General features: G+C 48.7%; 3 protein-coding genes across 5 annotated transcripts; 1 reads left to right on the forward strand and 2 right to left on the reverse strand.

The window, feature by feature from the left end:
• Positions 1-8689: 8689 nt before the first annotated feature.
• On the forward strand, positions 8690-16370 carry FOXO4 (forkhead box O4). Its single transcript, XM_003943084.4, has 3 exons — positions 8690-9820; positions 13522-14578; positions 14915-16370. The coding sequence occupies exons 1-3, from the start codon at positions 9368-9370 to the stop codon at positions 14920-14922; spliced, it is 1518 nt and encodes a 505-aa protein (XP_003943133.1). The 5' UTR covers positions 8690-9367; the 3' UTR covers positions 14923-16370.
• Positions 16371-16720: 350 nt separating this feature from the next.
• Positions 16721-20140, reverse strand: CXHXorf65 (chromosome X CXorf65 homolog). The gene is made up of 6 exons (XM_010330914.3): positions 19658-20140; positions 19466-19552; positions 19126-19263; positions 17904-17972; positions 17124-17230; positions 16721-16941 (listed from the first exon to the last, which is right to left on the reverse strand). Exons 1-6 carry the CDS (start codon positions 19680-19682, stop codon positions 16816-16818), a joined length of 552 nt encoding a protein of 183 aa, XP_010329216.1. The 5' UTR covers positions 19683-20140; the 3' UTR covers positions 16721-16815.
• A 383-nt stretch (positions 20141-20523) lies between these two features.
• Positions 20524-25077, reverse strand: IL2RG (interleukin 2 receptor subunit gamma). Of its 3 annotated transcripts, none has more exons than XM_010330915.2 (8): positions 24913-25077; positions 24365-24518; positions 23971-24155; positions 23303-23442; positions 22392-22554; positions 21744-21840; positions 21422-21491; positions 20524-21041 (listed from the first exon to the last, which is right to left on the reverse strand). In XM_010330915.2, exons 1-8 carry the CDS (start codon positions 25025-25027, stop codon positions 20856-20858), a joined length of 1110 nt encoding a protein of 369 aa, XP_010329217.1. In that variant the 5' UTR covers positions 25028-25077; the 3' UTR covers positions 20524-20855. The 3 variants fall into 3 exon arrangements, with proteins under 3 accessions (XP_010329217.1, XP_074247801.1, XP_010329218.1); XM_010330916.2 differs by having other exon boundaries at positions 20531-21041; positions 21744-21819; XM_074391700.1 differs by lacking the exon at positions 21744-21840.
• Positions 25078-25437: the final 360 nt, after the last annotated feature.

Genomic DNA, 25437 nt, shown 5'->3' on the forward strand with positions numbered 1-25437 from the left:
CACCCACTGACTAGCCAAAAAGGTGAATTTAGTTTTCAGTCATCACACATGAGTTTCCTCTTCCTTTAGAGAAAGGAAGAGGAAGAAATAATTTTGTATTTCTGTTTTCTGTTTCTATAGTCTTATGACATTTGTATTCTTTTGATACGGTGCTTCAAATCCCTTGTAGAAAGAGGCAAAATATAAAGCATTTCAGTTTAAAAGGTATACACAATCGGCCAGGCACAGTGGCTCACACCTGTAATCCCAGCACTTTGGGAGATCGAGGTGGGCGGATCACGAGGTCAAGAGTTCAAGACCAAACTGGCCAACATGGTGAAATCCTGTCACTACTAAAAAAATAATAATAATACAAAAATTAGCTGGGCATGGTGGCTTGTGCCTGTAATCCCAGCTACTTGGGAGGCTGAGGCAGGAGAATTGCTTAAACTGGGACCAGGGAGGCAGAGGTTGCAGTGAGCTGAGATCGCGCCACTGCGCTCCAGCCTGGGCTATAGAGCGAGACTCCATCTCAAAAAAATGAAAAATAAAAAGTATACACAATCATCGTAAATCAGGAAAATATAAGAAAGGAAAAGGAAAAGAGATAACCACTGTTAACACTTTTTGGCATTTCTTCATCTTTTCTCAATGTACCTTACTAAACAAAATTATGAACATATAGTATATAAAGTATCACATCCTGCTCTTTTCATTTTAAGCAAGTTGATCAGGCACCATAGTATATAAAGTATCACAACTGCGGATAGTATATAAAATATCACATCTGCTCTTTTCAGGTAACTTAAAATATAAGCATGTTGATCCGGCCCCCGTGGCTCATGCCTGCAATCCCAGTACCTTGGGAAGCCAAGGAGAGTGGATTGTTTGAGGTCGGGAGTTCGAAACCAGCCTGGCCAACATGGTGAAACCCATCTCTACCAAAAATACACAAATTAGCCAGATGTGGTGATGCAAGCCTGTAATCCCAGCTATTTGGGAGGCTGAGGCATGGGAATCACTTGAACCTGTGAGGCAGAGGTTACAGTGAATCAAGATCGTGCCACTGAACTCCAGCCTGGCGACAGAGTGAGACCTGTCTCAATACATATACACATATACATATACACATGTCTTTGTATATATATATATATAAATATATATATATACACATATATATATATATATACATATAATATATATGCATGTTTTATGTATTGAAAATCCTCTGGCAAATATCTCTGGTTAAAAAAAAAAAAACTCTTCTAAATAACTCTGGTGAATATCATGTCAGTAGGACTGTTTTATTTTTTTCAGGCTGAGAGAGACTCTGTCTCAAAACAAAACAAAACAAAAACAAAAACAAAACCTGAGGGATGAAGCATTGTGGATGTTATTTATGCAGGGGACCAGGAACAAATTTACGTGAGTGAGAAGTGTAAGCTCAGGGCGGCCTAAGATATAAAGGGCAACCTGGGGTCTTGAACCCAAATTGGAGCACAGGAAACAGGATTTTAGAATTCAAAGAGACTTTAGAGACCTTCTCATGTATCATTCTCATTTTACAGATGAGTAAACCAAAGCCAGAAGAGTGAAATTGACTTGTATAGGCTCTGAAGTCAGACTGCCTGGATTTGTACCTCTGCTCTACCACTTGGGAATTCTGGACCTTAAGCATGTCTCCTTACCCTAAATCTCATTTTCCCCTGTGAAATGAAAATAGTAATAGTGTTGAGTTTATACATTTGTTGTGAGACTAAATCAGATAATCCAGTAAAGCACTTAGCATAGTACCTAACACATTATAAAAACCCAATAAATGTTACTTATTAATATTAGTATAATTAGTATCATTATTCAACTAGTTAGTGACAGAACTATGACAAGGACTCAGATCTCCAGACTCAATCTAGTGCTATTTTCACTGCATCAGACTTACTTCTATGGTCCAAAAAAGTGGTGCTAACTCAAGCCTATGTGGGGTTGGGTGCGGTGGCTCATGCCTATAATCCCAGCACTTTAGGAGGCCATGGCGGGCAGATTACCTGAGGTCAGGTGTTCGAGACCAGCCTGGCCAACATGGTGAAACCCCGTCTTTACTAAAAATACAAAAATTAGCTGGGCATGGCAGTGGGTGCCTGTAATCCCAGCTACTCAGAAGGCTGTGGCAGGAGAATTGCTTGAACCTGGGAGGCAGAGGTTGCGGTGAGCCGAGATCCCGCCATTGCACTCCAGCCTGAGATCCAGAGGGAGACTCCATCTCAAAAAACATTTTAAAAAAAATCTATTTGGGGCTAAAATTTGAGTACTTCACTCTAGGGTGCACTTTACGAGCAAGTACTGACCCTGATGTCTGGAAAATAGTAGACCCTTAAGAAATGTTTACTGGCCAGGTACGGTGGCTCACACCTGTAATCCCAGAACTTTGGGAGGCTGATACAGACAGATCGCTCGAGCTCAGGAGTTTGAGACTAGCCTGGGCAAAATGGTGAAACCATTTTGGTCTCTATAAAATATACAAAAATTAGCCAAGCATGATGGCATGCATCTGCAGTCCCAGCTACTGAGGACGCTGAGGCAGGAGAATCACTTGAACCCAGGAGGCAGAGGTTGCAGTGAGCCAAGATTGCACCACTGCACTCCAGCCTGGAGGAGAGTGAGACTCTGTCTCAAAAAAAAAAAAAAAATAGTCATTAACTGAAAAGATTTTTATTCATTTATTTATTTATTTATTAGAGACAGGGCCTCACTCTGTCTCCCAGACTGGAGTGCAGTGGCACCATCAAGGTTCACTGTGGCATCGACCTCCCAGGCTCAAGCAATCCTCCCATTTCAGCCTCCTGAGTAGCTGGGACTACAGGCATGTGCTACCATGCCCAGCTAATTTTTTATTTTTTCTGGTGATGGGGTCTCACTATGTTGCCTCTGCTGTGAAAAGATTTCTTTTAAACAATAAGAGACAGGGTTGGGAGGTGGCTTCTAAAACAAGGACTAGGTTGGGCACAGTGGTTCACACCTGTAATCCCAGCACTTTGGGAGGCCAAGGCAGGTGGATTGCCTGAGCTCAGTAGTTCAAAACCAGCCTGGGCAAAATGGAAAAACCCTGTCTCGACTAAAAAATACAAAAAAATTAGCCAGGCATTGTGGTGTACACCTGTGGTCCCAGCTACTTGAGAGGCTGAAATGGGAGGATCACTTGAGCCTGGGAGACAGAAGTTGCAGTGAGTAGAGATCACGCCACTGCACTCCAGCATGGCAATAGAGTGAGACCCTGCCTGAAAAAAAAAAAAAAAAGAAAAAAAAATACAAGGACTAGAAATCATTCACAGAAACACATAAGAAAAGACTTAGAGAAGAGGACAAGCAAATATAGGGACAATCTATATACATCTGTGAAGATCAGGGATGAATACAGGAGGTGCCTCTTGAAAGCCCTTGAATTTTTTCATTGTTATTTTTGTTAACCCCGGCATCTTTCCATGTGTTTATTAGCAAAAATCCTATAAAAACTCTATGTGGGAATTGTGAGTTTTTTCAGAGCTGGGTAGAGTAAGAAAGAAGTGGGGAAATGTCAACCTCAATTCAAATTAATAGAGCTGGTTTGGCAAAAGGCTCATGGCGGGGGAGTTTCATCAAGTAGAAGAGTGGGTGGCGGCAGTGAAAGACACAAGAGAGCCAAACTCCTATGACCTTGAAGAGGAAAAAAACAAATGGTGAATGATGGGCCATTTGAGGAAAATAAACTCTGGGGTTTCAACTGGGAGGGAAGCCTGTGTCCTCTAAATCTTGTCATATCTGTTTGTAGCTTACAGCTACAGTGGTTTCTGGGGGCCTCCTATTAATCTTGTTTTCTGCCCAATGTCTTTTTATTTTCCAAGACCATCTTTCTAATTCTGTCTCTTGACTAATGTTATTTTGTAACATTTTCACAGCTGAACAACCCTGACCTCTCCATCTGCATGCTTTAAGTCATGGTGGTGTTTTTACCATCCCACCAATCCTTTAGCTTGTCCTCCTAAATTATCTGGTCCTATGACGTGTGGTCATTTTTATCTGTCCAGGATTTCAAGGTATACTCTCAACAGTAAAGACTCCACAAACATGTGTTGATTGATGGTAGAGTTTATAATCTAGTTGGGGAGACAATATGTCCTCATGAAATGAAAAGCCATGTAAGCAGAAGCACAAAGAATACAAACTGAGTTCATAGAAGTTCAGGAAATGCAAATTAGAGAAATGACCTGCCAGGTTGGGCCAGTCAGGAAAAGTTTCCAGGGGCAGGTAAGTTTTGAGCTTCGAATTGGAAGTTTATTTATTTATTTATTTATTTATTTATTTATTTATTTGAGACAGAGTCTCACTCTGTCTCCCAGGCTAGAGTGCAGTGGCATCATCATGGTCCACTGTAGCATCGACCTCCCAGGCTCAAGCAATCCTCCCATGTCAGCCTCCTGAGTAGCTGGAACTACAGGCATGTGCCACCATGCCAAGCTAATTTTTTTATTTTTGTAGTGATGGGGTCTCACTATGTCACCTAGGCTGTGAAAAGATTTTTTTAAAGCATGAGTTGGTGGACATGAGTTGTAATTATTTGTTTACTTATCTTTCTTTCCCAATAAACTGTGAGCTCCTTTTTTTTTTTTTTTTTTTTTGAGAAACAGTCTCACTCTGTCACCCAGGCTGGAGTGCAACGGCATGATCTTGGCTCACTGCAACCTCCACCTCCCAGGTTCAAGTGATTCTCCTGCCTCAGCCTCCCGAGTAGCTGGGATTACAGGCATGCACCACCATGTCCAGCTAATATTTGTATTTTTAGTAGAATACAAATTGAAACAAATGCACAAAGACAATGCAAGATATAACTCAAGCCAGGACAGGTGCCTGCCCCACCCTGCCATTTCCCTGTCTCAGTAACTCCGCATAATCTGCCATCATACTTGTTTCAGTTAGAAGAGAGCTCCTTGTGACCTAGTACCCACCAGGCTCTCTCCTCCACCAAATTCACCACTCATGCAGCATTTATCAGGCACCCTTAGCTGAGGTGAAGGAAAAGGGGGCATGTGCAGGAAATGTTTGCAGGCATTGTGAGCAACTATGTCTCATCTCTCTAGTCTGGACCTCAGATAGGAATATATGGCCTTCTATACACCTAGGTGACAGGTAGAGGGCAAATGCATGTTGGAGCAGAAGAAGGCAGGAATATAGAGAACCAATGTGGCTATTTTACCATGATCAGGCTAATATCACTTTGAAGGCCCAGTGTGCTGCCACTGCTGAAAAATCCTGGATTTTTGCATGGATACCCTTCTGCACAGGAGGAAGGCCTCATCATCACAGAATGTAATAGCAACATTGCAAATGGCAGACAAGCCAAATTACAGTCCCTGTCCCTCAGAGGTTGCTGTCTAGCTATTGGAACATGGACAGGCAAAAAATGCATAGGACACATTTATTTAAAAGTTGTTAAATGTCCAAGTCTATTTGTGATATTTCATTTAATATGTGATATTTGCTGAGTGCGGTGGCTCACACCTGTAATCCCAACTCTTTGAGAGGCCAAGGCAGGTGGACCACTGGAGGTCAGCAGTTCAAGTCCAGCTTGACCAATATGGTGAAACCCCATCTCTACTAAAAATGCAAATATTAGCTGGGCATGGTGGCAGGCGCTGTAATCCCAGTGACTTGGGAGGCTGAGACAGAAGAATCGCTTGAACCCGGGAGGCGGACATTGCAGTGAGCAGAGATAGTGCCATTGCACTCCAGCCTAGGCAACAGAGCGAGACTCTGTCTCAAAAAAAAAAAAAACATAGGAGCTCACAGTTTATTGGGAGCGACAGGAAAGTAAACAAATAATTACAATATAGTTTGTGCTATATAACATAAGACTGCACAAAGTGGTTAGGAATGCAGAAAAAAAGGAGAACTAATCGCACCTAAGGGAGACAGGAAAGGCTAAATAGGAGTTTTCCAAAACAAGAGACGTGGAGAGGGATGACTAGAGGGATGATATCCCAGGATGCAGAAAGAAAGGTATAAAAAGGCATGGTATTTCCAGGAAATAGTGTGAAACTCTGGTTGTAACTTAGTGTGCAGGAAAAGCATGAAGGGACCTGAATCTGAGGAGCCTGGCATGCCTTGCTTGGGAATTTGAATTTTATCACATAGGTAATGGGGGAAATTAGAGGAACATTTAACCAGGGAAGTTGTATGATCAAAAAAACAAAAATTATAGCCAGATGTGGTGGCTCATGCCTGTAATCCCAGCACTTTGGGAGGCCAAGGCAGGCGGATCACTTGAGGTCAGGAGTTCCAGATCAGCCTGAGCAATATGACAAAACCCTGTCTCTACAGAAAATACAAAAATTAGCCAGGCATGGAGGCACGTGCCTGTAGTCCCAGCTACTCTGAAGGCTGAGGTAGAAGGATTGCTTGAGTGCGGCAGGTCAAGGCTGCAGTGAGCCAAGATCACGCCACTGCATTCCAGACTGAGTGACAGAGCAAGACCTTGTCTCAAAAAAAGAAAGACTGTGTCTCCTTTAGGTGCGATTAGTTCAAGGAAAGAAGGAAACAAAGAAAGAAAAGAAAGGAGAAGAAAGAAAGAAAGAAAAAGAAAGAAAGAAGGAAGGAAAGAGAAAGAAAGGAAAGAAAGAAAGAAAGAAAAGAAAAGGAAAGAAAGAAAGAAATAAAGAAAGAAAGAAAGAAAGAAAGAAAGAAAAGAAAGAAAGAGAGAAGGTAGGCCGGGCGCGGTGGCTCAAGCCTGTAATCCCAGCACTTTGGGAGGCCGAGGCGGGTGGATCACGAGGTCAAGAGATCGAGACCATCCTGGTCAACATGGTGAAACCCCGTCTCTACTAAAAATACAAAAAATTAGCTGGGCGCCGGGCGCGGTGGCTCAAGCCTGTAATCCCAGCACTTTGGGAGGCCGAGGCGGGTGGATCATGAGGTCAAGAGATCGAGACCATCCTGGTCAACATGGTGAAACCCCATCTCTACTAAAAATATAAAAAATTAGCTGGGCATGGTGGTGCGTGCCTGTAGTCCCAGCTACTCAGGAGGCTGAGGCAGGAGAATTGCCTGAACCCAGGAGGCGGAGGTTGCGGTGAGCCGAGATCGCGCCATTGCACTCCAGCCTGGGTAACAAGAGCGAAACTCCGTCTCAAAAAAAAAAAAAAGAAAGAAAAAGAAAGGAAAGAAAAGAAAGAAAGAAGAAAGAAAAAAATATATAATCACATATAAGTAATATAATTCCAGTTCTGCCTCCTTGGGCAAGTCAGTCTCTGAGCATTGTTAGTGTCTTCATCTATAAAATGGGGATAATAGTGGTACCTACCTCATGGGGTTGAATTGAGGAGTAAATGAACTAATGTTCATAAAGCAATGTGCACAGAGACTGGCACATAGTAAGGGCTCCATAAATTTTAGCCGTAGTTTCCAGACATGTTTCTTTTATCTTATTTGTTTATTTATTTTTTAGAGATGGGGTTTCACCATGTTGGCCAGGCTGGTCTTGAACTCTTGATCTCAGGTGATCCACGCACCTCAGCCTCCCAAAATGCTGGGATTACAGGCGCGAGCCACCTCACCCGGCCAGACATGTTTCTTAGAACGGTAACCTTGTATTCTGTCACCCAGGCTGGAGCTCAGAGGCACGATCTTGGCTCACTGCAACCTCCACCTCTTGGGTTCAAGCGACCCTCCTATCTTAGCCTCCCAAGTATCTGGGAGTACATGTGGGTGCCCCACTCCAGGCTAATTTTTCTATTTTTAGCAGAGATGGGTTTCACCATGTGAGCCAGGCTGGTCTTGAACTCCTGACCTCAAGTGATCTGCCTGCCTCAACCTCCCAAAGTGCTGGGATTACAGGAGTGAGTCACTGCACCCGGTCGATCCTACAATTTAAATACAGTTATAAATAAGGTCTTGAACGGGGATTTGGATGTAGAAAGTTATGGAGATGAAGAGGTAATGGATAAGTCTAGCTTGGGAGACTGGGTAGACCAAGACTATCGGAAGCCAAATTCAGAGATAAGGGTAGCCAGAGGATAGGGGTGTGGGTGCAGGAACAGATAATGACTTCAGTTTGGGACCTGTTGAATGAGAAGTGAAGCCGTTGGAGATGTGAACCTGGAGAATATCAGTGTTGAAGGGAAGGCCAGAAGAGCCAGTGGAGGAAACTGATTGGTAAGTGAGAACTCACTGTCAGTGGGAACTGCATATGGCGGATGAAGGCGGGTGGAGGGAGGAGGAAGGGGGTGAGGGGGATACACCACCACGGGCTAACCATTTGTTTATGTTACACAGCCCCCTACCCAACTCTCCAATGTGCATACATCCTATTTTCTAGTCAGTTCCTTGCTTCTTGCTTCTCAGTCTCCTGCTTCTTGAAGAAAAGATTTTTTCCCTTTTGCCCTCTCCTAAATGAAGGAGGCAAAGGGCTAGCATCTCTCAATCTGGTCACCTAGGCGACCCCGACTCACAAGGGAGGCGATGGAAAGGGGGGAAAGGGCGAAAAACGATTCTTAAGAAATGAAAGAGTCCGTGACGACTTCTAATAATTAAAGTTCCACCGCCTTATATCCTGCCACGCCGCTCTCCTGCCGCCGTATCGGGCTCCTGGCCGCGAAGCAGGACGGGAGATGTAGTCCTCAAGAGTGACCAGGGTGGCACGGCTGAAGAACTCGGTTTCCCGACTGGCTTCCGAGGCGCGTGCGCAGATGGCTGCCCCGGCGAGTGGTAAACAGAGACGTCAGGCGGGGGCTGCTGCTTGGAGCAAAACAAAAGGGAAACCCGGGGGGCGGGGGGTGGGGGGGGTTGATAGGGGAATCGGTGCGGGAATAAGGGAGGCCGCAGCAGCGGGGACCTGGACCCTATTAAGAGTGGCGAGAAGGGAAGAGGCGGGGGAAGGGGGAGTCAGGGGAGGGGCAAGTGACGCGGGGGAGCCGGGCGTGGGGGAGGGCAGCGATCCGGGAGGAGGCAATTTGGGAGGAGTGTCCGGGGGGCAGCAACTTAAAAGGGGGAGGGAACTGCGGCTAAGGAGACGTTCGGTGATGGGAGCGCAATGTATGAGGGGATACCGTGCCTCAGGTTTAAAAGAGCAGGAAGCTGAGTGAGAGGTTGCAGAAAAAGTGTCTTCGCTCGGCAGAGGTTACAGGTGGCATCTCAGAAAGAGCTCTGAGGCTGCAGGCTGTAGTCGGAAAGGGGATTGGAGAACTGTGTGAAGGGACAGCTTAGGGGCTAGCGTCCTGGGACTAGGGGGAAGTTCGAGACTTTCTGAGGACTGGCAGGAATGTGCCTCCTGGCCCTCGGTGCTTCCCCCCTGAGGGGAGGCATCGTGAGGGACTGTGGCAGGCTTCACTGAACTCTGAGCCGGGGAGGTCCAACTCCACGTATGGATCCGGGGAATGAGAATTCAGCCACAGAGGCTGCCGCGATCATAGACCTCGATCCCGACTTCGAACCCCAGAGCCGTCCCCGCTCCTGCACCTGGCCCCTTCCCCGACCAGAGCTCTCTACCCAGCCGTCCGAGCCGCCCGAGGTGGAGCCAGGTCTGGGGGAAAACGTACACACGGAGGGGCACTCAGAGCCGATCCTGTTGCCCTCCCGGCTCCCAGGGCCGGCCGGGGGCCCCCAGCCCGGAATCCTGGGGGCTGTAACAGGTCCTCGGAAGGGAGGCTCCCGCCGGAATGCCTGGGGAAATCAATCATATGCAGAACTCATCAGCCAGGCCATTGAAAGCGCCCCAGAGAAGCGACTGACACTCGCCCAGATCTATGAGTGGATGGTCCGTACTGTGCCCTACTTCAAGGACAAGGGTGACAGCAACAGCTCAGCAGGATGGAAGGTAATTATGACCCTCTTACCTCCTTCCCAACACCATCTACCCCCTGAACCCCCAGCCTCCCTTACTTAAACTCTGGGGCCCCTTTTACCGCCTCTCACCCCCACCCCTTTGGGAAGCCCAGAGATCCACCTTGAATATCCAGTTAGACAAACATTTACTTAGTACATAGTATATGCCACACTCGGTGCTTGATGCTGGAGGATCACAGATGAATAAGACACTGTCCCTGCCCTGGAGAAAATCGAATTCTCTGCTCACTGCTGAACACTCACAGCACTTTGGCTTGGGCTGCCCCAAACACTTATTCCCACAGAGAAGTCTTTATCCTATGTACAGCAGGAACTGTGTGGATTCCCCGCACAAACCTAGCCTTGCCTCCTCCCCCACTTCCCACCCCAACACCTTTTCTCCCATTCCTGTGGGATTACTTGGATTCCCTGCTTGCCTCCCAATACCTCAGTGTAGCAGTACTGTTCTACCACTGCTCTACTCAGGAGGAGGGAGTGCAGTAGCAAAGGTAAAAACAATAATATTCATGGGGAAAGGTAGCTGATCTTATGCACTAAGAAGAAAAAGGGCTGTGAGCTGCTACCTGTCTCAGTTTACCTTGTGCTGCCAAGAAACTCCCTGTTGTAAGGGGCTATCCAAGTTTTGGGGGGAAATGTTCCTTTACTGTTAGGGAATGTTAGTCATGAAGAAGGAGGTAGGGCTCTGACTTTAGAGCACAAGATTGGGAGTTCCCTTGGCCTTCCATGAAGAAACTGAGAGGAAAGATCTCAAAAGATACTGTGAAAAACTTGTCCTGAGAAATATGGGGCTCTAATCACAAAACTGGGGAGCCTCAAGCCCTACTGCTGGCTCGTACCTCCGTAGGTGGCGAGGTCAGCATACAACCAAGTACAGAGGGTTGGATGAGCAGAGGAACGTCCCCTAGTTCTAGGAGACTGAGTGATCAATCTGCACTGTCCCTAGGGGCTGGGCAGAACAGAAGATGGGACAGCTGACTGAGACCCTTAGCACTATTTCTGGGTAGACTGCCATGCCACAGTCTCAGCTCATAAAGAGCTCCCCTCCTTGGACCCAGCCTACACAGCTGTTTTTCTTTTCCCTTAGGTTCATTTTCCAGGGTAGAGAAAATAACAAGTTGTTACTTATATTGTGGGAGTATTGTCTACACTTATGTGGGGCTTTAGACTTTGCAAAGTAGTTTTTAAATTGTTATTTTAGTAATCTTCACAACAATTCTGCGATTCCACATTTCACACATTAGGAAATAGGTACTGAGAGGTTAGGAAACTCACCTAATAACAGCAGGGTGAGGACTTGAACTCAGGTCTAACTATAAATCATATTCTCTAAGAAGAGCATGCTTGCTGTCATTGGAATGATGGTAAAATCAAGTCAGGCCAAGCCTGGGATTTCGAGGCCCCCCACCCCTCTCTGACGGGAAGTCTCCTGCCTGAACTGGCCTCCCTGATGATATGCCAAGGTTATTCCCACCCCACCAGGGGGCGGCACTCACTTAGAACAAGAAAGTTTAGGTTAGGTGGCTTGGGAAGCAATTAGCAGTCACCCCCCTACCCCCAGCCCACACCGCCCTCCAACATGTAAGAGTTTCGGGCTTTTAGGAAACTAACCTCTCCAATTAAGAGGCTGTGTACCACTGGCTAGTTCCAAGGCCTAAAGAAGAGGAGACAAATGGGCCTTGTAGCTATTAAGTAGTAGGGAAAGGAATGGGCCTTCTCAAGTAGATCCAGAATTAGAGGATGAAAAGAGGAGAAATCATAGTGCCAGGTCATGGTCATTGTGGTCCTTAGTTACTACAAGGTGAGGCTGGTCGGACAAGTGCCACTCCTTCAAGGAGCTAGGAACATCAGCACTGTTGAAATGCCATTACATCAGGGTCCAGGAACACAAGGAGTTCTTTGGCTAAAGAGCCCTAGAACAAGAATCATCATTCCCCAGGCAAAGGGTCTCCTTATCTTAAAAGCACCAGAGAAACGAGTAGTTTCGGACTGATCCATGGCCTCAGCCTCCTAGTTGCTCCAAGCACTTCTGGGCTCCTTCAGAGTTTCTAAACTAAAGAACTCCGTGTGGGAGGTCAAATGCCCCCAAGGTTGAAGAGTTGATGCACAAATTCCTAAGAAATGGGAGAAAGGCACTGGGAAGGAGGTAGGGAAAAGGAGGCAGGTTTTGGGAAGGGGTGGTGGCCAGGGGAGGGCCAAACCCCTAGTGTAACTAGCCTGCCCCTCGGCAATCAGTAAATATAAGCTGCACGGGGTGCTGAAGAAGCTACCAATCTGAGCTCCTCGGGCCACTGGAAAGCAACATTTTCCTGATAGACTGCCACCAGTCAGGGAGGAAGGGAAACAGCTTCCAATACCCAAGGCACTGAAGAGCTGGCAGAGCCTCAAAGGGAGCCTCACCACGGTCAACCCAGGGGGCACCCACCAATCAGGTACAAATATTGATTATGTACTGTGAGCTTGAGTAGATATTGAGTATGTGCTGTGAGCTTGATGCTCTGGGAGGGCTCTGTTGGGGGATGTGGGACTGGCGGACATTACACTTGGCACTTAACGCACGATGAGAAGAATTACGTGAAACCATAAACCACACAATATGAATTGGGTAAAATTGTGTGGCGCAGATTTAAAAAATACTATACTAGAAATTTGGCTGTGAAAGTCAGGCAGCCGCTTTACGAAAGAGGTCGAACTGAAGCTTGGTCTTGACGGAACTAGTAGAACTTAGAGACGGGAGATCCTCCTCAGAAAAGAGGGGAAGGGAAGAAGGCACCTCACGTTTTTGAGACGCAGCAAGAAGCCCGAACCTGAACTGAATGTAGTTGAGGGTGTGTGTTGTGGATTACAAGAAATAAGGCTGGGATTGGTGGGGGGGGGGAAGGAATCTTTAAATTCTGCAGAGAGCTGGGTGGCCCAAATGCTCTGTGGGGAATGGAGCACCTGCTGCGCTGAGATTCCAGCCCTTCAGCCTATTCTGAGAACCGGCTCTGGGCAGTGCGGGTCCATCCTGGGCTGGTGCTGTACCACTATCCTGTAAACTCCACCCAAACCTGCCCTCAAGGAAAGAGGTGGAATGCTATTTCCCGCTTGATCCTAGTTCTTGCTGGGTGAGGAGTACATCTCCCCGATGCCCACCAGCCCCAGGTACCCCTGCAAAACACGCACCGAGCCCTGGGAGGAACACAGTCCCAGGAACTTTTCCAGGGTGGGAACCCCTGTGCCCTCTGCAGTGGGTTATTACACATTATCTCCTACCGCCTGTACAGAGAAGTCTGGAGCAGAGGCTGCGCAGCCTGTCTCGGAGCGGGAAATGTGTGTGGTCTCCCCTCATACCCCACCCCCATCCCTACTTCTACCAGTTTTCCCTCCTGGATTCAACTTTCTTTGAGTCTCCAGGAATGCCCCTGCTGTGTCCCAGCATCTTTTTACCTTTTATCTTTCTCTCTCTCTCTCTCTTTTTTTTTTTTTTTTTTTTTTTTTTGGAAATCATTTAAAGTTTTTCTTAAACTTTAATGACCTGGGAAATGAATCCCCGAAATGAACTCTGCTGCTGTGGTGGCACCAAATCCTAACCCCTAGATCAACGGGGACCAGCATCCTCTTAGACTAGACTGCTGGCCGCTGACCTCCCCTACACACCTCATGCCCCTTTCCTGCTGTCTCTGTCCCCTCCAGAACTCGATCCGCCACAACCTGTCCCTGCACAGCAAGTTCATCAAGGTTCATAACGAGGCCACTGGCAAAAGCTCTTGGTGGATGCTGAACCCCGAGGGAGGCAAGAGCGGCAAAGCCCCCCGCCGCCGGGCCGCTTCCATGGATAGCAGCAGCAAGCTGCTCCGGGGCCGCAGTAAAGCCTCCAAGAAGAAAGCACCCGTGCTGCCAGCTCCACCTGAAGGTGCCACTCCAGCGAGCCCTGCTGGCCACTTTTCCAAGTGGTCAGGCAGCCCTTGCTCTCGAAACCGTGAGGAAGCCGATATGTGGACCGCCTTCCGTCCACGAAGCAGTTCAAATGCCAGCACTGTCAGCACCCGGCTGTCCCCCTTGAGGCCAGAGTCTGAGGTGCTGGCGGAGGAAATACCAGCTTCAGTCAGCAGCTATGCAGGGAGTGTCCCTCCCACCCTCAATGAAGGTCTGGAGCTGTTAGATGGGCTCAATCTCACCTCTTCCCATTCCCTGCTCTCTCGGAGTGGTCTCTCTGGCTTCTCTTTGCAGCATCCTGGGGTTACCGGGCCCTTACACGCCTACAGCAGCTCCCTCTTCAGCCCAGCAGAGGGGTCCCTGTCAGCAGGAGAAGGGTGCTTCTCCAGCTCCCAGGCTCTGGAGGCCCTGCTCACTTCTGATACACCACCACCCCCTGCTGATGTCCTCATGACCCAGGTAGATCCCATTCTGTCCCAGGCTCCAACACTTCTGTTGCTGGGGGGGCTTCCTTCCTCCAGTAAGATGGCCACGGGCGTTGGCCTGTGTCCCAAGCCCCTAGAGGCTCCAGGCCCCAGCAGTCTGGTTCCCAACCTTTCTATGATAGCACCGCCTCCAGTCATGGCAAGTGCCCCTATCCCCAAGGCTCTGGGGACTCCTGTGCCCACACCCCCTACTGAAGCTGCAAGCCCAGACAGAATGCCTCAGGATCTAGATCTTGACATGTATATGGAGAACCTGGAGTGTGACATGGATAACATCATCAGTGACCTCATGGATGGGGGCGAGGGACTGGACTTCAACTTTGAGCCAGGTACAGTACCCCCTAATCACCACAGCACCTCATAGCCTATGTCGACTCCTAGGTGCCCAACTAGTCCCCTCATCTGGGTGAAGGGGAGATTTAGGACAAGTGGTAGCCAGAGCTCCTGGGGAACTGGAGGGAGGATGTCATATTAGAGTAGCATAGTTTCTGGATGGGACCTCCAGGCCCCTCAGCTGTGCCCATCCCTGCAAGGTAGCACAGAAAAGGTGTGTGTGTGGAAGCAGGGGAGGTGCCACCATCTTCTTTGGTGGGCATCTGGATGGTAGAAAGTTGGCAGGCCCCAGATAAGCCTCTTACCTTGTTCTCTGTTTCTTTTTCCCACAGATCCCTGAGTCATGGCTGGAAGCTTTGTCCCCTGCTTCAGAGGGTGGAGCCAGGCGCGTCCATATCCATTCTATACCCTTGAGCCCTCCCCAGGAATTTGGGACCCTGCTTTAGAGCTAGGGTGGGGTCTGGTCACACACAGGTGCTGAGGAAACTATAAAGATAAAACTGCCCCATCTGGGGATGATGTGGGGAGGGAGACGGGAGGGGAAAGGGGAGAGGGTTTTTCTCACTGTGCCAATTAGGGGGTAAGGCCCCCTCTCAGGAGCTATTCTCAGCTTTCCCCATCCCTACCCCCTAGGCTTTCTAGTGAGATGGTCAATGCTATTGGAAATGTGAAGTCACCAGTGGCCTTACCCCTGCCTTTGGGAGCAGGATTTTTTTGTAGAGAGTCTTATCTGAGCTGAGCCAGGCTAGCTAGAGCCTGGGATTTCTATGCAGTGGCCCCTTAGGCCAGTGGTGTGGGGTGGGTGGGGGGTTTAGAGGATCTGGAAAGGCCAAGATCTGAGCACTGGAGTGGCTCGCCAGGCCAAATCACCCTTAGAAGGCTGCAGATAACAGAAAGGCTTTTTATAAACTTTTAAAGAAATATGAAAACAAATATAGAGATTTTTTTTTTAATCATGGCAGGGTGCTAGCGGTGGGCCGAATGCTTTTTTTCTTTCTGAAGGCTTTTTGATAGTGACATGATACACTACAGATAGTAAATGCTAGCAGAGCACAGGGAAGTGGGGGAGAGGTGGGGAGTAATCATGGACACAGGGAAGAGCTCCCGGTTGGACCAGGTGTAGCGAAAGGTCTATGCAGAAATAGGTTGGAGTTTCCCTAAGAAAAAAGCTAAGCCAGCTCCCCTCGTTCCTTCAGCTTGTGCCTGGGAGTATGTGGTGTTGGGGTGCAGCTACGCTCTTCTATGATCCAGCATGGGTTAGTGCTACGGTGGGAGAGTACATTGAGGGCCTGGAATTAGCTTGGGCCCAGGGAAGGGAATGGGAGGGGAGAGAAGAGAAGAAGGGAAGGATTTAGGATGGTAAAGTTAGGTACAGAGACCTCCCTGTTCTGGGCCCCTGACAGCTGTCCCTGCCCTTCTTCCCCTTCCCTGACGGCAGGGGTTCTGTGGAAGTGTGTGGCGGCAGGCAGCGGGAGGGGAGAAACAGGGAAGGGGGAGCGGGGGAGCTTGGCTGAGGGTCTGGGAAATGAGCAGGGATGGGGGGCAATGTGGATCAGGTTTACTAGCACCTGCCAGTGAGGCCATCTGGGGCTCCTTCTCCACCCCAGCCCCCAAAGCAGCCCTTCCCCCAGTACCCTTTGCATCGTCCCCTCCCCCACCCCTGCTGTGGGTTCCCATCATTTCCTGTGTCAGTGCCTGGCCTACCCAGATTGTATCATGTGCTAGATTGGAGTGGGGAAGTGTGTCAAATCAATAAATGAATAAATTCAATAAATGCCTATAACCAGCTCTGGTTTCTGCTGTCTTGCTGCTCCCCTTGGATAAGGGAGAGGGAGGGGGAAAGGCAAAGGGCTGGAGGAAGAAACTGCCCAGAGGCAGAGACGTGGAGGGTGGGGGAATTTCAGCCCGGGGAAGTGGCGCAGTATAGGGGGGAGGGACACCTAAGCCCTGCAGGAGTAGGCGGACTGTGAGATAGGCCTCCCTAGGGGAGGTAGTCCGGTTTGAGAAGACCCCACCCCCTGCTCCTTCCCTCAAAGGCTCATTGTACTAGACTTCACAGCCTTCCTCACCCCCACCCATGGGCTTGTCCCAGCCCTCTCCTGCCGTTCCCATCCACCCTTAGAGCCTCCTCAGTGCCTGGGGCTTACGTACTCAAGCCTTAGTGCAGATATTGGGAGAAATCTTTCTAGAAACAGAAATCTCACACTAAATTCCAGTAATTTCACACCTTGTATTACTTCTTTTGCTTGGTGGGTTTAGTGGGTGGTGGACGACGTTTATCCTTCCTGAAATCTACTCTGGTCTTAGAGGTCGGAGACTTGCGACCGGACTTCTTTTCATCTCGTCCTGATAGCTTGGACTAGAAAAAGAAAGTAAGTAAACAAAGAGGCCCCTGCAGCAAAGGTTTCTACAACCCAGGGCCAAAGGAAGGAAAAAAACTGGAGGCAGGAAGTTCATCTGAGAGGGCTGGGATGGAGGAACATTCGGTTGGTTGGTGGGGAGAGCCGGGTGCTGGGGCAGACCACATTTGGTGATCCTTACCGGGATAATTGCAGAGGGTTCAATTGTAACGACTTTCTTGGCTTCTAGTATTTTAAGCCTCTCAAGTCGGCTCCTCTCCAGGGCGTCACACTGTGCGCGCAGTGCAACTAAAAACAAGGAAAAGGCACCTGCACCTCTGAGGACTAGAGACCTTACCCTTTCTGATGCTCCCATCCATTGTTCATATCATCAGCTGGAGCCCCACCTGGCCTAAGATGGAAATGATGGGATGGTGGTAGGAAGATATACAGAGAAGATGGCCAAGAAACAGAGAAAGCAGAGCTGGGCATGGTGGCTCACGCCTGTAATCCCAGCACTTTGGGAGGCCAAGGCGGGTGAATCACCTGAGGTCAGGAGTTCCAGATCAGCCTGACCAGCATGGAGAAAACCCATCTCTACTAAAAATACACAGTTATCTGGGAGTGGTGGCAGGCACCTGTAGTCCCAGCTACTCCAGAGGCTGAGGCAGGAGAAGCACTTCAACCCAGGAGGTGGAGGTTGCAATGCACTCCAGCCTGGGCAACAAGAGCAAAACGCTGTCTCAATTAAAAAAAAGAAGAAGAAGAAGAAGAAGAAATGGGAAAAGGAGGGAGTAATGCACACACATTACACCTGGTGTGAGCTAAACATCCCTCCTAAAGTGGACCTGGACCCTGCCCCCCTTTTCCTAGGCTCCTATTATCTGACCTACCATATCACACTAGTCCCACCCTACATTCTCCATCACAAAGCTGTATTCTGTACCCTTCATATTCTTCCCTCCCCCATCTCACTTCTTACCAAGCAGCAGAGGCTCCGGATTCTTGAGGAGAGGCACAAAACCTTTGTAAGCAGCCTCCGTCCTGGTTCCTGTGAAATAGAGTCGTGTGTGAATATAGCCATGTGCTATCTCCAGCCCTTGTCATCCAGTCTCCATCCTTCTGAAGCCCAAGATTCCAGGACCCAACACTAAAGACTACCTGCTGGGTGTGGTGGTTTACACCAGGAATCCCAGCATTTTGGGAGGCCAAGGTGGGCAGATTACTTGAGGTCAGGAGTTTGAGACCAGCCTGACCAACATGGTAAAACCCCATCTGTACCAAAAATACAAAAAAAAAGAAAAAATTATCCGGGCATGGTGGTGGATGCCTGTAATCCCAGCTCCTTGGGAGGCTGAAGCAGGAGAATTGCTTGAATCCAGGAGGCAGAGTTGCAGTGAGCCAAGATCAAACCACTGCACTTCAGCCTGGGCAACAGAGCGAGACTCCATCATAAATAAATTAAGTAAATAAATAGACTACTACTTTGCTGGGCACACTGGCTCAGGCCTGTAATCCCAGCACTTTGGGAGGCTGAGGTGGGTGGATCCCCTGCGGTCAGGAGTTCAAGACCAGCCTGGCCAACATGGTGAAACCCCGTCTCAACTAAAAATACAAAAAATTAGTAGAGCGTGGTGGTGGGCGCCTGTAGTCCCAGCGATTCGGGAGGCTGAGGCAGGAGAATCGCTTGAACCTGGGAGGCAGAGGTTGCAGTGAGCCGAGATTGCACTATTGCACTCCAGCCTGGGCAACAAGGGCAAAACTCCTTCTCAAGAGAAATAAATAAATAAAAACAAAACCAAAAAAACTACCTTGAGCTGGTGGATCTTATTTCTTCCCCGTAGGTATGGACCTAGGAGAGCATATGTGTGAGCCTGATCTACTGTTACAGAGGCAGTGCCCTTCCTTAGGCTGACTAGAGATGGTCAGTTTGGATCTGGTTGAGGGTGTTCCATTTTTGTTTTAATTTGGTTTTGGTTGTTTTGGGTTTTGTTTTTGTTTTGGGAGGCAGGGTCTCATTATATTGCCCAGGCTGGTCTCCAACTTCTGTATTCTATCGATCCTCATGCCTTGGCCTCTCAAAGTGCTGAGATTACAGGCACGAGTCACTGTGCCCAGCCTTGGATGCCCTGTTTTAACGATACGGTTTATAATCTATCTTGAAGGCCTTGTCCTATTTCTGGGGAGCACTCCCAAGACTCTACCTGGTGGCCCACGCTCCACCTTACAAACATAGTAGGTGCTTCGAGCTGTAAGGTATTTGCTGGCATAGTCTGTATGGTTGGGCTTCATCTGGAAAAACATCTTCATCGTCCCTGCTTCATCACACAAATCGATGGAGCCTGGAGGGAGACCACAGGGTAAATGGGGCAGCTAAGGAAAGAGAGTGGGAGTAAAAGGGGCCAGTGATCCTATACAGAATGGGTTGGAGGAAGCTGTAAGGATATGAAGAACTCCCTTCTTGCCAGGAGGAGGGCTTGGGGATTAGAGACAACCCAGCTACTTCTGACCTTTGGCCATTAGTCCCCTTCCCAATCTCCTCACTTGTTTTAGGCAACTGTAGTTTTTTGCGGATGTAATACAGCATCACGGTGACAGAGCAGTTGGTATTGACCAGAAACTGCTGATTATCTGAGAAGAGATGGAATGGGACACGTGGGCCCATTTCTGTGATCTCCACTGCCCTCAGATCCCTCCACCCCCATCCACAGACAGTAGTTCTGTGCTGCCCTTCACCTCCATGTTTGATGTAGATGAACATGCCCTCAAGATCGCCTCACTGATGAGTCACGCAGAAGGATGGTGTTCTAGAGGCCTTCCATGGGGCAAATGCGCCTATATGATTGGTGGACTGGAGATGCAGGTGGATTTCATAGGCTGAGAATGCCCAGGCTGGGCAGCCAGGAGAGAGCTGTTGGTAGTTGTGGATTACCAGCATCCCCAGGGGTGGGGCCTGAGGCTGCAGTTGAGGGATTATGAGGTCAGAAGTGGCAGGTGTGGCCAAAAAGTAGAGTAAGGATAAGGAGAGAAAAACTTGGGTGGGGCGTGTAAAATATTAGTTGGAAAGTGGGTGAAACATGGTAAGTATGGTAAGTCTAACTCTTTTTTTTTTTTTTTTTTTCCAGACAGAGTCTCCCTCTGTCGCTCAGGCTGGAGTGCAGTGGCTCAATCTTGGCTCACTGCAACCTCTGCCTCTTAGGTTCAAGCGATTCTCCTGCCTCAGCCTCCCATGTAGCTGGGATTATAGGCACACACCACTACTCCCAGCTAATTTTTGTATTTTTAGTAGAAACAGGGTTTCACCATGTTGGCCAGGCTGGTCTCGATCTCCTGACCTCATTATCCACATGCCTCAGCCTCCCAAAGTGCTGGGATTATAGGCGTGAGCCACCTCACCCAGCGCATTGTAAGTCTAACTCTAAACTAAACCCTGGAATGAGTGCAGGACACCTGGAAAAAAATCAGTTTCCAGAACTGTACTCTTTTTCTAGCGAATTGGTAACACTCCTGCTTCCACAGCATGAATGTACTACTCCTATTTCTTCCCCTCTCACCCTCATTGCATCCCATGTTTCCCCTGCTCCCCACCCCCATGACAGACATTTTTGATGATTATCAACAGAAACTTTATTTCTCATTGGTTCAAGAACAATCGGAGGGTAGACGGAAAGAGGAAGGGAGGGAAAGAGGGAGGGAGGAAGAATCCTGCAAAAAGGAAGGGTCAGACTTGGGGAGATGAAAAACATGTACAGGGCAAAAGGACAATTCTCACGTGGGGGATACCAAATGCGGGGGCGCTTACACGGGGGCACAAAATTCCAAATCAGCCACAGGGAGGCGAGATGAGCATGGGACGCAGATGGGTTAAATGAACGGAAGTTAGTTCCACTTAGGGCTACAGGACCCTGGGGTTCTTCTGTCAGAGGATTGGGGTTCAGGTTTCAGGCTTCGGGGTGTAACTTGGTGGGGCCCAGTAGGGGCTATGCTGGTTGCATGGGGAGGCCCCAGCTCCCTCCCCGAGGGCCCCTCCTTTTGGGGGAATCTCACTGACGAGGCAGAGTCGTTCACTGTAGTCCGGCTGCAGACTCTCAGCCAGTCCCTTAGACACACCACTCCAGGCCTAAAGACAGATATGTCCAGGTCAGGGGTCAATTAGAGGCAGGAAATAAAAGACCAAGCTCTGTGCCAAAGGAGTGCTTGTGATGTCTGCAACCACTGTAATTGATTACAGAAGGGATACACAGACTCCTGGGCCCCTAGTACCACCGTTTCCATCTGCCTCACTCAATCTATAATCTGCACTTCAGCGTGTGTCTCTCTCTGTATAGTGTGTATAGAGAGACAGTGTGTGTCTCTCCCGCATTTGGTCGGCCACATCCTGACAGTTAGTGCAGGGCCTCCTTCCCTCTTCTCTCTGCCCCCACCCCCACACTTTGTCTGTCTTGCTGGCAGGCAGTTGGCAGTTGATAGACTGCAGCATGCTTGTGACAGCGTTCTCACCGAAAAGTTCCCGTGGTATTCAGTAACAAGATCTTCTAGGTTCTTCAGGGTAGGAATTCGGGGCATTGTCCTGACAGGGGAGAAAGAGGGAGCGGGAGCACATAGGTTAAAGCTCTTTTATCACCCTTCTCCCATTTGTCCCATATGAAATAAAGTGATCCTGTGTTCTCTGTGCCTGTGGCTTCCTTCCATCACCAAACCCTCTTGGCTAATCTCTCATTCCTTACTGTCCTGTCCTTTACTCCTAGAGACCCTGCAAAACCCTCCTCTGCTATTCTCAGCCACTGCCTCCCTCATTTTTCTGGGCTTCTCCAAATCTCACCGTTCCAGCCAGAAATACACACAGAGAAGGCTGATAATCAATCCCATGGAGCCAATAGAGATAACCACAGCTTCCACTGCAAACAGTAAAGGATTCTCTATAGAAACAAGAAAAGCAAAGTGGACCTTATATTTGTTGTGTCCCTACTATACGCCAACTTTGTGGAGCCCCAGCTTGGTGCCAGGCACTGCGCTAAAGACATACTCTCTGTTTAATCCTCACAACAGTTCCTGTTAGGCAGGAACACTTATTATCTCCATCTTACATCTCAGGAAACAGAATCAAAGAGTTTAGTGATGTGCCCAAGGCCAAAGAGGTAGTATGTGGCGGTGTCTAGATCCAGCTGGTTCTAAAGCCATCTTCAACTTTGCAGGCTCTCTAGGAATGCTTCAGGGAAATCCTATACATTCTATAGCCCCCTTGAATACCCCTCAGCCTCCTTCTCAAACCACCCCCCTACTCTAACAACACGCTAACCCAAATCTACACAGAAAAACTTTGATTTCTAGAGGTTGGGGTTGGACAGTGTGGGGACATGAGGCACCAAGTTTGGGGGCTTTAGTGAGCGGGAAGTGGAGCAAAAGACAGTGGTGTTAGAAAGGCTGGGGTGTTGGGCTTATGGATTGGGGTAATGTGGGCCCATTTTACCCTTTGAAGTGTTGCTACCCCAATGGATCGGGTGGCTCCATTCACTCCAATGCTGAGTACTTCCACAGAGTGGGTTAAAGCGGCTCCGAACACGAAATGTGTAGCGTTTCTGCCCATCCACACTAGGCAGAGAGAAGCTATGACTGTGACCTACTGATTGTTCCTTGAGGAGAAAGAGGATAAGGGAAAGTGAGTGTCTATAAAAGAAGAGAGAATTAAAACATATGCCTGAACATTCACCAGTGTCATCTCGGCTACTTCCCAGTTTCTCTCTTCTCTCTTGACTGCTCAAGCCACATTGCTCCCTTCACTGACTTGAATCTAAAGCCTCCCCTCCAGATCCCCTTAATGGCTTCCTTTTGTTTACTTGTCTATCTGGTATCAGGAAGAGTATGGGTAGGGAAGCCCTAATGAAAACTCACTGGTATCAGGTACGGTGGCTCATGCCTGTAATCCCAGCATTTTGGGAGGCCGAGGCGGGCAGATCACCTGAGATCAGGAGTTCGAGACCAGCCTGGCCAACACGGCAAAACACAGTCTCTACTAAAAATACAAAAATTAGCCAGGTGTGGTGGTGCGTGCTCATAGCCCCAGCTACTCGGGAGGCTGAAGGAGGAGAATCACTTGAACCCGGTAGGCAGAGGTTGCAGTGAGCCGAGATCGCACCACTGCACTCCAGACTGGGCAACAGAGTGAGGCTCCGTCTCAAAAAAAAAAAAAAAGAAAAAGAAAAAGAAAACTCACTGGTGATGATAGGGAAAGGAGTTGGAGGAGGGAGGGTAAGGGGTAAGCAGAGGAGCTGTGAGGCAGACAACAGGAGCTTGATATTAGGTCCTTCTATCTGGCTAGTTGAATCCTTCAGCCCTACTTGCTTGGCCTTAGCTGCTACATTCACATCCCTAGTCACTCACAGTCCAGCTGTGGTCCCAGTCAGTCCGGTACTGCACCAAGTGTTCCAAACAGTGGTTCAAGAATCTGTTGTTCCAGTTCAGTTCTAGCTGGGATTCACTCAATTTGCGAACTGTTAGGTTCTCTGGAGCCCAGGGAATCACTGGAGATATGTGTGCGTATATGGTCATTCCCCTGGCCTAGACAAGTCAAGATGCTGAAGGTAGTGCCCCTAATACCTCCTCCCTTCCCATCCCGATCCCCTACCTCCACTTTTCTGCCCACGTACCCTTATTTTTTCCTTTTATTTATGTATTTTGAGATGGAGTCTCGATCTGTAGCACAGCCTGGAGTGCAGAGGCGCGATCTCGGCTCACTACAACCTCTGCCTCCCAGGTCCCAGTTCAAGCAATTTTCCTACCTCAGCCTCCCAAGTAGCTGGGATGACAGGCACGAGCCACCATGTCCAGCTAATTTTTGTATTTTTTAGTAGAGACAGGGTTTCACCATGTTAGCCAGTCTGGTCTTGAACTCCTGTCCTCACAATCTGCCCACCTCAGCCTCCCGAAGTGCTGGGATTACAGGCGTGAGCCATCGCACCCGGCCCCCTGCATCCTTATGATAAAAGACCACTCTTCGTAGACGCCAATGCCCCACAGTATCCCTGGTCTGTTGACCCTTTCCAAATTACCCAGATTCTGCAGTTTTAGCATCTGTGTGGCCTGTCTCCTGGGTTCCCGCGGGTCCTGGAGCTGAACAACAAATGTTTGGTAGAGGTGGATCTCCTTTTTTTGCAGCTGACAGCCAGAAGTGATTTCGTCAGCAAATAGATAGTGGCTGCACTTCTGGACTTTATCATTATCCGAGTTCTTGTACCTAGAGGAGAAGGGTTGGAAGGAAGAGGAACACTGGGGCCAATCTGAGTACCGCAGATATCCGGAGCCTAGCCTCATCTCCCCTCAACCAACTTATGACTTACCCCAGGAGAAAACAGTAGGGCACCTGGGAGACTTGCTACCCTCCTTCTTGGTCTCTGATCCAACCCACCTCTTGTTCCTCCCCTCCCCCCTTTTCCCTTCTCATACCAATAGTGCAGAGTAAGGTTGGTAGGCTGGGGCTCAGAGCTGCTGTTCCAAGTGCAATTCATGTACTCGACATTGAACACAAAACACTGAACCTCTGGGAGGGGCAGAGTGGAAACACTGAAGGAGTCAGTGGGCATAGAGGTCAGGAAGAAATCTAGATTGGGGAGAAAATGAAGGCAGGCAGGGAAAGAGAAGAAATGATGGTCAGAAGGAGGCTGAGCATGGTGGCTCATGTCTGTAATCCTGGTGCTTTGAAAGGCCGAGGCAGGAGGATCTCTAGAGGCCAGGAGTTTGAGACCAGCCTGGGCAACATAGTGAGACCCTGCCTCAAAAAAAAAAAAAAAAAAAAAGGAAGAAAGAAAGAAAGAAAAAGGAACGAAAAACGAAGAAGTAGCGTGAGGCAGGGAATCCTCCCGCTTTCCCTTCTCGCTCTACTTTTTAATTCTGCCCACATGATTGTAATGGCCAGTGGCAGGTTCCAGATTTCTGTACGGTCCCTTCCCACAGCCACCCTTCTCACCAACCCTCTTCAGTCCCAGATTTCCCACCAGCTGTGGTGTCTTCATTCCCATTGGGTGTCAGAATCGTTGTGTTCAGCCCCACTCCTAGCAGGGGCAGCTGCAGGAATAAGAAAGATCTGAATGGTAATAATGGCTTCAACATGGCGCTTGCTCTTCATTCCCTGGGTGTCGTCTGTCTGTGTCAGGAACCTGGGTCCCTCACCCACTACCCCTCCCCACCCACACATTTCCTCTGTCATAGCTTCCGGTGGAAAGAACCTCATAAACCAGGGCTGTAAAGAGGGTGTGGCAAATGTGTGCTGTGTAACACAGGCTAAGTTATCTGGGAGATTAGGTGCTGCTGTAAGGTGTTAAATAGAAACAAAGGCTGGGTATACAATAGTGTCACAGAGTCAAAAATCCTCAGCCTACCTAGGTCCTGGGAAGGATCTGTTCACTAGCACTAGCACCATTCTCAACCACCTTCTCCTCTAAATCATTATCTTCTATAATGGAGGTTCTGAATCCCTACCCCCGACACCACCATCCTATGCTATGCTTCTTCTTTGACTC

The sequence above is a fragment of the Saimiri boliviensis genome, chromosome X (genome assembly GCF_048565385.1).
Source record: "Saimiri boliviensis isolate mSaiBol1 chromosome X, mSaiBol1.pri, whole genome shotgun sequence".
NCBI classification, from domain to species: Eukaryota; Metazoa; Chordata; class Mammalia; order Primates; family Cebidae; genus Saimiri; species Saimiri boliviensis.